Source organism: Kogia breviceps, chromosome 8 (assembly GCF_026419965.1).
Source record: "Kogia breviceps isolate mKogBre1 chromosome 8, mKogBre1 haplotype 1, whole genome shotgun sequence".
In the NCBI taxonomy this organism is placed as follows: domain Eukaryota; kingdom Metazoa; phylum Chordata; class Mammalia; order Artiodactyla; family Physeteridae; genus Kogia; species Kogia breviceps.
Genome location: NC_081317.1, coordinates 47,905,171 through 47,918,751, shown reverse-complemented (window position 1 = coordinate 47,918,751; position 13,581 = coordinate 47,905,171). Strand labels below are relative to the sequence as shown.

Genomic DNA, 13,581 nt, shown 5'->3' with positions numbered 1-13,581 from the left:
AGATAATAAATGTGTTATTTTAAGTCACTAAGTATTGAGGTAATTTATTAAGCAACAGTAGATAATACAGTAGGGTTATAAGAATATTTTTTACAAATACAAAATGGGAGTAGTTAACATTCTGGATTGGCCAACACACTTCAAAGTCAATGATAAAAAAAAAAAAAAAAAAGGGAGATGGAAGAACTGTTGTAGATTAAGAGACCAAACAGCCATATAACCAAATAACTAAATTCAATACATAAACCTTGATTTTTTAGATTAGATCCTTTAGAACAAGTTATAAAAAACATTCTTAGGACAATGAGGAAATTTGAATATACACTGGATATTAGATTTTATGAGATTACTAATTCTTTTAGTATGTGGTTATTAATAAGAATATTCTTTAAAATGTTTTTTTCTGGGCTTCCCTGGTGGCGCAGTGGTTGAGAATCCGCCTGCCGATGCAGGGGACACGGGTTCGTGCCCCGGTCCGGGAAGATCCCACGTGCCGCGGAGCAGCTGGGCCCGTGAGCCGTGGCCGCTGAGCCTGCGCATCCGGAGCCTGTGCTCCGCAACGGGAGAGGCCACAACAGTGAGAGGCCCGCGTACCACAAAAAAAAAAAAAAAAAAAAAAAAAGAACTAAAATGTTTTTTTCTTAAAAGATGCATAATGAAGTATTTAGTTAAGTGTGTTATTTGTTAACTTATTTTTAAATAATTTCAAATGCAAGTATTAACAATAGAGATAAAGCAAATATGGCAAAATGTTAACAACTGCAGAACCTAGTTGACAAGTCAATGAGTGTTCATTTTATGTATGAACATTTTCATTAAAATATTGAAAGGGAACACATGGAAAAATGATGTTAAATGAAAGTCTTCAAAATTGTATTTATAATGACAACTACACTGTGTGCTACAGACTGAATGTGCCTCCTCAAAATATGTTGAAACCTAATCTCCTACATGGTGGTATTTGGAGGTGGAGCCTTTGGGAGGTGATTAGATGAGAGTGGAGCCCTCAGGATTGAGGGGTCCCCAGAGAGCTCCCCCTTCGCTTCTGCCATGCAAGGACACAGGAAGACAGCATCTAAGAGCCAGAAAGTGGGCCCTTACCAAACACCAAATATGCCAGCACCTTTATCTTGGACCTTCCAGTCTCCGGAACTGTGAGAAGTAAATGTTTGTTGTTTAAGCCACCAAGTGTATGGTATTTTTGTTGTAGCAGCCGAAACAGACTGAGATACTGTGTATAATTTTCTATGGAAAAATGCACTAGAAATTAGAGTAATTATAAATTTTTTTTTTTAATGATTGAATAACATTTCCTATTCTCAGGTGGGTAATTTATATCTCAAGACCTCTAGGAAGGATGATACGTCACAAATGATCCTCTATATATTTTATTATCTTTTCACAAAATAACCATAATATACAGTGATAACTGCTAAGGAAGCCATAACCCAGTCTTATCCCCAGAATTATCTTTGTGAAGAGGTTTTTAGCTATGCTTCTTCCATTATTTTAAGATTATGAGGTAGATAAAAAAATTTTGTCACATTGTTATTTAGTTTTAAATTCAGCTAGTCATGAAAAAAAATCATAACATGCTCATTTTATTTTTTGGCCACACCGTGTGGCATGGGGGATCTTAGTTCTCTAACCAGGGATCAAACCCTGCCCCCCTGCAGTGGAAGCGTGGAATCCTAACCACTGGACAGCCAGGGAATTCCCTAAAATGCTCATTTAAAAAAAATGTAATGCCAGAGGGACTATAATAGTTAATGAATTAGAGACAATGATAACTTAGCTCTTTTGCAGGCAACTGTTTCTAATACAATATGAAAGACTTTTACCACTGGAGGTGACTTGGCAGCATTTATGAAAGTTTAAAAATGTGCATTAACTTGACCTACCAATTCCAAGTATAAAATGTACCCTAAGGAATTAGTAAGAAACTTGTGAGATTTGCCATAGCATTGCTTGATAGCTGAAAATAGGAAACAATGTCAGATAATAGGAAATGGGCACATCGATATAACATAATATATTTATTAAGGTGGAAATATGTGTACTGTATGTCAAGTTTAAAAATCAGGTTATTGAACAATGTGTATCATACAATCCTTTTTAAAAAAAATAAAACATGTTTACATACCAATTGATATGGCACAAGATGTCAAGAATGATTCTCTCTGGGTAGTGGAATTATAGGCAATTTTTATTTAATGTGTGTGTGTTTTATTCAATGAATGTGTATTTTTCTATTCATAAAAAAAGGGAATCATGGAAAAAAGTAACTTAAAAAATATTTAAAACAATTAGATCACTACTTATCACTTATCTTTCAAGTGGGATTTTTTTTCCTTTTTGTTAAACTGTATTTTGTAATTTTTCTTCAATAAACATGATATACCAGTATAATAAAAGTGGTTATAAAAACACTTGTACACTAATGGGAAGCAAACAGTGTTTACCATTTGCCACCCCTTACATTTTGAAGAGTAAACTCCTATTCTTAACGAAGACTTTACATCCTACCATTATTCAATGGTACTTAGTGTTTCAAAATATTGCAGATAAATTGTACTTACAATTGCATGCTAAACATGACATGTTAAAAAGAAAGCACTGTATTGTAAGCACTGAACCAGGCTGACCCAGTTATACTAGTAACGCAGTAACTTTGACTTAACTCCCTAAATCCCAATTCAACAAAAAGCAAAGCATGGGTAACTAATGGAACCTAACCAACAAACAATATTTAACATCTGGGTACACACCAGAAAATTGTAATTTAATACTTAGCAAAATACATATCCCCTCAATTTACATTTTACCCATTCTCTTTTGATATTCCAAAAGTTTTTCCTTGGATTAATCTAGACAATCAAACCATTCCTCTTATTGGGGAAGAACTGTTCTTAGACTGCAATTTGGCATTAAGCCAGGAAATTCACAGTTCTATATATCATAAATGTTGGGAATGATGCTCACTATTTTAGATTAAGAATAGTTACACTTCTCTTAAGAAATTATGGTTCTCTTAGACACAATAAATTATATAATTAATGGGTTGGTTCCTTCTTGGTGTTAGTTGCTAGGATGTTCATAGACAAATTTGTGACCCCTCCCTCTCCAGGAAGTATGGCATGGTTTGTACTTTTCCTTTTTTCCATCATGAGTCATCCCACTATCTTTACTTCTAAAAGTAGAGATAACATCACCCTACATTTAACAGGATTTGGGAATTAAATATCAAAGTGTTTAGCACTATACGGGGACCATGTTAGAGGCTCAAAAATACTAATTTCCCATGACAGTCTCTGGACTTGCAAATAACAGTTTGATGTATTCTTGCTCTCTCAACTGCCTGATAATATTCAACACATTCCAAATTCCCTTTGATATAATGGAAATGACCAAAAATAGACAATCAGATATCAAAATTGGAATGAATAATGAAGTTACCTCAAATAGTGAAGGGGAAAAGAAACTGGATCATAAGCCTGTAGTCAATTTGGGGCTTCATCTGTCTGAACTGATACACATAACACAGCTTAGTAACTTGCTTTTACTTCAACTAAAAATGAGCCATCAAACAAACTTTCTATTTACAAAGGACTTAAATGAAGAAATTATATCTTTTCAATATATGGAATAATTTATAACAAACTTAATTTTAAAAATTCTAAAGTAGTTGTCCTAAAACAAGACCTTGAAATCAATCAGTGCTGTTGAAAGAATCCAGCAATGGAAATGAGTAGAGCAGAAATTAAATAAAAGACAACCACGAACAATGAACAGTCTGGGGTATGTAAGTAGTAAAGCAGATTACATAAATAAAAGCCCTTGTCTTCTCCAGTTAGCTAAGGTAAGGGAACTACACCACTGTAGTTGTATTGCTGTTGGTCATAGCTCATTCTTAATTTATCTCTGAACTATTAACCTATCCCCATTACCCAGGAAAATTTCACAGTTCATCAGTGCAAAAATTTTATTTCTCCTTTGTTTCCCCCCTCCCCTGCCCCCACTTTACAAGATCTGAAATTTTACTTAATCCACAGCATTCTTTTCATCATCTGTAATCAGTCATGTGAAATGTGAGAAAAAAAAATACTTATCAATTTAAAATCTCAGTCCCCTAGCCCACTGTTACAGGAAATTTAGGATAAGTCTACAGCATTCACTTACTTTAGCTGGTTCTGATACCGAGGCATACTTTTTTATTTGAGAATCAACACCTAAAGATTTGGCTAATTGTACAGCATTTGAATCGTCACTGATAAGTGTCCCAAGAGCCACAAGAAGTCTAAAAGTGGCTTCCAGGTCTTGTACAACTTCCAAGACTGTGCTAATTACTGACAAGCATTGAGCTTTCCCTTCAATGTTATGGTCTTTATGAAAACAAACAGAATAGTTCAGAGTTAATGTAGCCAGAGCAATGTGAATGTTCTTATTGGTCCCTGATTTCAGTTCTATTGCATGGGACAGTAGTGATTCCCTCTGGGACATCATGAGCTTTTGTCCTGCCTGGCCAACAAAACAATTGCAAAAAGTCCTGAGAGCAAGCAGCTGGTTTGCTGGCTTTCCTTTAGGGTTCAGAAGACTGATGAGATGGCTGCTGAACCGAGCTCCTTCTTTTTCATTGCAGAAGTTCTCATTCACACTGGGATGTTTAATCGACAACCGAAGAATGTCAAGTGCAGGAAAGACAATATCTATTGAAAAGAAAAATTCATTAATGTTAAAAAACATTTTAAACATTAAAAATCATATGCCTGCTTTACAAAATGTGTTTACTTCTGAAACCTGTGTTAACTGATTTTTCATATTTATAGAGACTGTATTTATTGCTACAAGATCACATTACTTTAAAAATATGGTAACTCTCCTGGGTTATTAAAATAGCTTGACATACAGTGAGTATTCAATAAATATTTGTGCAAAGGATTGGGACCTTACTTTTAAAAAATCCTAAAATAAGACCAAAGAATTGAGGGAAAGTTCTTTATAGGAGAATTCCAGTTCACAAATGCCAATAGGATGCTTATTATACACATTGGTGGAAGGATTTATATTTAAGGGACTGGGTAGACACCATGTAAATGAATGCGCTAAACAATCTTAACATCATTAAAAGTGAGGAAAGCAGAAATTATGGGCCCTGTGATATAAAGGTAGTCTGCAACATCATTTATAAAGGATATTCACCCGAAAAAAACTACTGAACCAGAATCTAATTATGTCTAGCAGGAAAAACAGAGATGGAGGAACACATTAAGTGATCAGCCAAATTCAAAATATGGGACATTTTGCAGGAAAAATGATTTTTTTCTCCAATAAATCAATTACGTGAAAAAATAATGGGGAAGAGGACACTTTTGGAATAAAAAAGAATTAATTAACTAAATAAAAGAAAACATACTTATAGCAAATGTTTGTAGCCTATGTTTAACAGGTCAGATAGAGTTTTGTGGATGGCTTGCAGGGAATCCACAAATGCTCTGAAAGAGTATAGAAAATGGTCTATATATGGGATCATTACATTACCTTCAGATTCTCTTAAGGTATGTGACCAAAGCAAGACTATGAGTTACAGTGGTATAGTGAATCCTTTTTGTGAAGTTTTTCCCAATGCGAATTTCAACTAACATGTCAACTTTTATTTAATCTAGAAACACCAGTAGTATGGATAGAAATGAAAAGATATACTTTCTGCTTTCTAGTTACATTTTAAAGAGTGTTTCTGTACCTTCAGGCCAGTTAACAGCTTTCCATAAAATCTGAAGTTGCTGGGCTGTGGGTTTTTCTGAAGAATTATTACATATTAGAGACAGTATCTTTTCAAGAAGTACCAAGTCATCCTCAGTTAACTTCTTCTCTTCCGATGCAGTTCCATTAAGTTCCTTCAGTTTACCTAGAACCCAAATCCAAACCTTCAATATTCTCTAACTGTAATTAGGCAGATATATCACATAAATGCCAACATTTTCAATAAGCATACTCTACCACACACCATGGGGAGGTAAGACTTTTCACAGCAATTATCAAAGACCATAAAACAAGAATAAGGCTTGGGAGTAGTTTTAAGCTGAGTACAGTATAGAAAAAGAAAGATTACTGTGATGCTTTTTATTTTACCTGTTGTCTTCTAAGATCTTCTAAAGCCTTTTGCTTTGAGTAAGTTTTTAAGTATACCATATTTGTTATCATTCTGAATGCTTTTCAGAGTAATATTATATCATATATAAGTCAATCCCCTACTTTCTCAGAGAGAAAATTTATAACAACTTTTAGCCAACTTATGGCAACTTCTATGACTGCCAATAGTCAAAAAGCTAAATGTGTATTTATATTTAATTTATTGACTTAAGTTTCATCTGTACATCTGACATCACATTTTTTTTTTTTTTTTTTTTTGTGATATGCGGGCCTGTCACTGTTGTGGCCTCTCCCGTGGCGAAGCACAGGCTCCAGACGCGCAGGCTCAGCGGCCATGGCTCACGGGCCCACCTGCTCCGCGGCATGTGGGATCTTCCCAGACCAGGGCACGAACCCGTGTCCCCTGCATCGGCAGGCGGATTCTCAACCACTGCGCCACCAGTGAAGCCCTGACATCACATTTTTTTAAAACATAGTTAATTTGCTTCCCACCATATTGACATTTCATGAAACTATTTCTTTCAAACTCTTCACATGCATCTTCAATATCAGTATCTTTGTCATCATTAATGTTACTTTGAGTCATCTAACACTATTTCCTCAAAAATTTTCATCTCAAAGAATAAAAAAGCCCAAATTTCCATCACAAAAGGTTTAAGAAGATACAATGTCCAAATTTACAAATTTTTATCTATCATAACTGGAAACTTGGATCTATTTCATTATTCTTTGGCATTAAAATTGCTTAACACTAACAGAATATTAAAACAGTTTATTAAGGGAATGCAAAAAAGCAAGAGATCTTTTATATTTGTACAAGAGTTTTAAAATGTCAAGTTGTCTAAAAGTGTATATACCTTCTTTATTGTTCAAAAATAAAGCAATTAAGAAAAGACCTACAAATGATTTTTATAAAGATAGTATGAAGGATGATGAGAAACAAAACAACCCCCCCCAAAACAATAACACCCCTGTCATATATTCAGGTATGTATGTTATCTTATCTCAATAGACTCTCACCATAATCTTTGAGGAAAACAGAGCTAGTAATACTCTCAGTCAAAAATAAATCAACAAAACCCAAAACAAAACCTAGTCATTTTGTTTTGAGGAAAACATTAACAGTAAAAGCAATGAAAGCCAACTGAGCAGTTTCATTTTTACAGACAAGATCTTTGTTTTTTAAATGCTTTACTCATTCGTTTTCATTATTTTTTTTCTGAAATCAGTTAAGAGCTTAGGGAATTGTGACTGATATTTTTCCCCTTTAATTTTTTTTCTCATTAAAGTCATCAAAAAGCATTTACTTGTATTTGTGTAAGGTTTCTTATAAAGTATTAATGTCCATTATCAGATCGTGTATTTCTAGTTGACTCAGTTGTTTAATACCAATATACAAGTCTCTATCATGTAAGCACCTGGTTCCCAGCACATGCTTAGGAGAGAAACAGCCTTGAGAGCAACTCAAGGAGTCTGTGGATATGTAAGAAAACTATTAAATTAAAATACACTTACCTAATATTTGAGTAGGGTTTGCTTGGTCAAAAGTGACAGCCTCTTTTTTAGGAAAATAAATATTCACTGTCTTAGATGCAGCTGATTGGTAGGCACTGTTCCCTATTTACAGAATAGAAGAAGGTGAAAATCATTCAGAGTGGTCAAAAGCAAGATTTTTCTAACTGACTTTTGTTTTCAAAATTACTGAGATACATAACTATTCAGTGCATGCAATAAAATAACAACCAACTTCAAAAAAAAAGAAAAGAAATCCATAAGATTTTATATACTGTATATATTTGTTAATATAATAAATTTTAGTTTTTGGAATGGGAGCTTCAACGTAAAACAAAGCCTTTCCATTTCATATTTTCTACTTCTCTCATATTTTTAAGATTCAATCTAAACTGAAAGTTTTTAAAAGATCAAAGAACACAAAACAATTATGAAACTTTCCATTTCCTTCTTCTCCAGGCATACTGATCTCTCTTTTCTCATTCCAAATCATGTAGTAGGCATTGTCATTTTCTCCAATCATTTTCTACATCATTTTTATAAATCCCTCCCAAGTTGTAAGCTCCTGAAGGGCATACGTATTTACTTCTTAAGTCCCCATTATAGTAACACTAACTCAGTATCTGATGATGAACAAAAAACTGCCACAAGATGAAAATTCAACAATATTCAGTGAATAAAGCTACTTCAACTAAAGCAGAATTTAAATCTAATTTATGTCTTACATTCATTTCAAATCTTAATTTATACAACATTTTTGTTCTGATGTAAAATGAAGGTATTTTGCAAAAATATGAATAAAACATTTTAATCTTCTGAGTATATTAGGAATAGAAAGGGGGAAGGTAGATAAATGAAGAATGAGAGGTAAGTGCACAAAATTAATTCTAATTGCTTACAAAGCATAAAATATTTATTGACGTGATCAAAGACACTGCCTGTACTCCTGGTTGTTAGAGTCTAGTTGTGGTAAGGAGATTGCAAATCAAATATCATCCAAACAATTAAGTACAATGAAAAGTTCTCTGAAGGAAAAGTACAGGATGCATTGAGAGCTTATGATAGACTAGAGGATCTAGCAAGAGGTATATGTGCATATCCAGGAAGTTTCACTGAATTCATTTAATAAATACTATACTGCAAAATTAAATAAAAAAGAAAAAGGAGGGAAAAAGCCAAACAATAATTAGTGGTCAAAATAGCAAAGTAGAGGGCACAAATATTCCCAAAGAGAACAGCGGTACCAAACTCCTGAGGTAGAAAACTGCATGCCATGCTCAAGACACTGATGCAGGCCAGTATGGAAGAAAAAAGGAAGAGAGGAATGTGATGCAAGGCAAGAGAAAATAGTCAATGGGAAGCTATTACAGGGTTTTAGTCAAGGGAGGGGCATAAACAGAGGATGAGTGAGAGACCAATTTGGAGGCCATTATTTCATTGGTCTAGGTGAGAGATGACAGTGGCTTAGATAAGGTATACAAAGGTCCATTACATACACCAAACTGTTAAAAACTTTAATTTCTTAAAAATGAGAGGAAGCACTGTTAACTTTAAGACTCTTTTGTAATACAACAGGTATAACATTACTAAGAATTTATTCCGTATAAAATGATTTACATATATTTTGTAATTTTAAACTCTTATTTCTGGAAGTAGATATAACTTCACAAATGAGAAAAAGAGGCACAGAAACAGAATGACTTGCTCAAGGTAAAACACATAAATAGTGGGGGCTTCCCTGGTGGCGCAGTGGTTGAGAGTCTGCCTGCCGATGCAGGGGACACGAGTTCGTGCCCCGGTCTGGGAGGATCCCGCATGCCGCGGAGCGGCTGGGCCCGTGAGCCATGGCCGCTGAGCCTGTGAGTCCGGAGCCTGTGCTCCGCAACAGGAGAGGCCACGGCAGTGAGGCCCGCGTACCGGAAAAAAAAAAAAAAAAAAAAGTAGTGGAACTGAGATTTCAATCTAAGCATTCTCACTCCAGAGTCCTTAATCTTAATTATTTACTACATTAAACTTCAATGCTGCCAAGCAATGTTACTTTCACAATGAAAAAATAGCTTAAAATATCATATACCAACTTAGTTCTCAAGTAGAGTGGTGGGTTTATGAATATTTTATTATGCTCAATAACATATATGTCACACATATTCTCTTGTATAAGATAATAAATAGGGAAATATATATGCCAAGAGATCTGTCAAGCTTACAAGAGGTGAACCACAAATTCAGTTCTGCGTTTTATAGCAGCCTATACACAGTAAAAAAGTATGCCTGCATATATTCAACAATGCTAAACAAGTAAGATGTGTCAGGGTCTAGGCTGGATACTAAGAATAAAAGAAGTTCATTGCTCAGGGGAAAGACAAATATTCCAGGCCTAAATCGTAAAAGCAAATTCTTTCCTGAGTCCTCTCAATGTGTAATGTAGTAAATAATATTCTAAACACATTAAGTAAATACGAATGAGGCGGAGGAGATGGGAATAACTCAGATTTTGTAAGGATAGTGAGGAAACCAGCCTTAACACAGTAGAACAGCAGTTTTCAATCCTGGCTGCACATGAGAAAATTATAAAACTACTCTTGCTAAGACCCCAACCCAGAGCAACGTTAGATCAAGTGAGCATCACTGGGGATGAGGTTGAAGTAGTTTTTCTAAGCTCCCCAGATGATTCTAATGTGCAGTAATGACACAATTCTGAGAACACTCTAAAAGCCAAGTCAAAAGTTTGGTCTTGATTTACTGTATAAAGTTTTCCAGCAAGAAGAAGATGCCAATTTCCTTAAACTTTCATTACATAAAAGTACTAATGAATTTTAAAAAAAAGAGGAAATGAAAAATGTGTACCTGTAAATGGATCAACTCCAGCCATGGTAGTTCCCATACTAGCAGACCCTGGTACATACCGACCACCACCTAAAATGCAATAATACTCCTCGTAAGCACAGGTAATGGCAAAAGATAAAGTTCAAACTGCTCCTTCTTTACAGAGAATGACTTATTTTAATTATTAGTCACACTTCAGAATATCTTAATAAAACAGCTGTAAATTTAATACAGCAAAATGCTTAGAACAGTTATCTGGCATGCAGTTAGATCTCAATAAAATCAGCCAGAAAAGTAATTCTCAAGTTATAAAATAAATATTACATGCCTTATGTACTATAATTATAGAAGTTTAACAAACTACAAAAGCATTAATAGATTGGAGAGAAAAAAAGTCAAAAGTTTCCATAATGAAACGTGAACACTATTTTATTGAAATAGAGACGGGATTAGTTGGCACATAAGACAAATAGAAAAGGAACCAGGTAAGAGTTAGGGATGCTAATGATAATAGCCCAGTCTCACATTTGAGAACAGTTGTAGCTGCTTTATTGAAAAATGGAAAGAAAGAAAGAAAGAAAGAGGAAAAACAAGTGCAGAGAGAGAATCAGCAGGATTTGGAGATGTTCGGAGTCCTGGATCAGCCTTTGTGGGAAGAAGAAAGATGAGCTATTGTTCTAGCCCTTCTAAGCTTAATATTCAGGAGTTGGTATAACCAGTGCAACAGATACAGAAAAAGCAAACAAAACTAAAAAACAAAACTGCAGATATGAACAGGATTCATTAAAATAATGAAGAAAACAGAATACGTGGATTTGCTGAGTTTTTACCATATGCTGGCTAGCATGCTAAGCATCTTATATGCATGAATCATTTAAATATTAATTAGATATCATTATTATATAATATTTTAGAAGAGGACGGCTGAATAATTTGCCCAAGGCATTATTATGAGGCAGAAGGTAGTCCTACACTCTTCCAAATGTGGTTCTCTGACCACTTGAATGAGAGTCACTGGTTCAATATGCAGACTCCCAGGGCCTGCCCATAATAGCCTAGTAGTTCTCCAAATTAGCTTCACTTTAGAAACCAATAGGGAGCTTTTAAAACTACCTAAACAGCAAACCACATCCAAGACCATATAATCAGAATTCCTGGGGAAGGGATCTGACTCTGAGTATTTTTAACCTCCTCACTAATCTAGTGTATCAGAATCTCTCGGTGGGACCTTTCAATAACTAACTTAAACAAGCATCCCATAGGATTCTGACATTAAATGTTTGAGAATCATATAAATGAGGAAAAGGAAAAAGAATTAAGATTGACCTTAAGTTAGAAGCAAGATGGGGAATGTTTTGGCCCCAGTGCTGTTGGTAAAACTGGAAGAACAACATCAACAATAGTAATAGCTAACATATATTGAGGGCTTAAATATATTCCAGGCATTTTGCTAAACACTTTATATGTACTATACCACTTAAATTTTATAATATCTCAATTCGGCAAACGTTTTTACCTATCTTTTATAACAGTGTGGTTCAGATAACCTATTAATTCCATAATTCTCTTGAACTTTTAGTATGCTATCTTGCATATCTCCATCATCAGTGCATCTTCTGAGTTACTGACACTGTGCAACAGTGAGACATGCTCCAGTTACGATGGCCCCAGTTGTTCTCTTGATTTTGTTGGTACTGTTTGAAGCTTGGTATATTCTTTCTGTTCCAAAAAAAAGCTGCTAATGAGATTCAGGAACTCTGTTGTTCTAAGTTTCAGAGCATCACTGTGCCTGAATATGCTGACAGAGCAAGCTATCATCTTATCTACTCTTCAGATCTTTACTGCCTTTTCAGGGTCACCAAAGACTTCCTTAATAGCCATCATGCTATCACAACATTTAGCTTGATAGTTGGTTTCTGTAGTACACTGGTACACTGCACAGGGTACAGCTATTTATTTGCATCTGGGCCACCAATGCATTCTCAGGAGAAGGGAAGCTCACTGAGAGCAGTTCACAACTTCATGATACTGACCCAAGGTTGTCTGTTGGTCCCATCTATGGTTTAGAAAGGACTATACGGTCACTTTTAGAGCTCACAGTACTAAGTCTGCAAGGCCAATAGATACCATAAATACTACGAATTTCTTCCCAAATTTGGTATATTGTCCAGGAACTCTGGCTGAAGATCCAACAACAGCATCATAAAATACATCAAATGCTATTCTGAAAACAGAGATTTCTTCAGTTGCATTAAAGTCCAATTTTTTTCCAGTAGTGTTGATGCTGAGGCATGCATACCTTTGGTAAATAAAGTCACTTTGAAGAGACACCAACACTTCCAGGGCTTCATGAAGGCCATTAATAACTTAGATTAGGAAGACTAATCCTGGGTAGCTGGGTGGACTGTCTCCTTCCATGCTAAAGGCAAATTATGCCTGGGCAAACTTCTTGACTGCACTGCTCCATCCAATCTCAGGGACTCACATGGCTCCTTCTCTGCTCGTGATCAGTAGCATCTCGCCAGTGATAGCACTCATGCTGTGTCTTGGTTGGTGGATTCCCCTATTATCTAATTTCACAGATAAAAAACATAGGCTCAGACAGGTTAAGTAACTTGCCAACTTCTCATAGCAAGTAAGTTGTAGAGCCAGATTTTGAACCAAGGTCTGTCTGACTCTAAAATCTATGCTCTTAATGACTCTGCTCTCCTTTCAGGAAGGACCACTGGAGAAAATGATGAATTTTAATAATATGTTATTAAAAGCCATGAGGAAAGCTATAAAAGTACTCGAGGAAAAAGAAAAAATTAGAAGTTAAAGAAAAGGAGATCCATCAAAATTGGAAACACAGATAAGGGAATTATCAGTTATTGGATAATATCTTCAAAATGTAAAGCTATATAATACAAAATGTTATACATTTAGTGAAGAAAGACATATTGATCAAAACTGCTTCCCACCTGTAAAAGGATCTGCTGCAGGCAGTGTGTTAGAAGATCCTGATGAAGAGCCTGGAACATACCGACCACCACCTGTGCATGCAAACAAAGAAAAATCTGAAGTACGCCAGAATCCTGAATTTCATAAATGGCA

The 13,581-nt window shown here is 35.2% G+C and overlaps 1 protein-coding gene across 1 annotated transcript in view; it reads right to left on the bottom strand.

The window, feature by feature from the left end:
* Positions 1–1,303: 1,303 nt before the first annotated feature.
* PLAA (phospholipase A2 activating protein) overlaps positions 1,304–13,581 on the bottom strand; it is a 39,098-nt gene continuing 26,820 nt past the window's right edge. The window contains exons 10-14 of the mRNA XM_059072965.2: positions 13,449–13,520; positions 10,510–10,578; positions 7,666–7,767; positions 5,741–5,905; positions 1,304–4,706 (exon numbers count right to left, since the gene is read on the bottom strand). Coding sequence (XP_058928948.1) covers positions 4,141–4,706; positions 5,741–5,905; positions 7,666–7,767; positions 10,510–10,578; positions 13,449–13,520 — 974 coding nt within the window. The 3' untranslated portion in view covers positions 1,304–4,140. The remainder of the gene's footprint in view (positions 4,707–5,740; positions 5,906–7,665; positions 7,768–10,509; positions 10,579–13,448; positions 13,521–13,581) is intronic.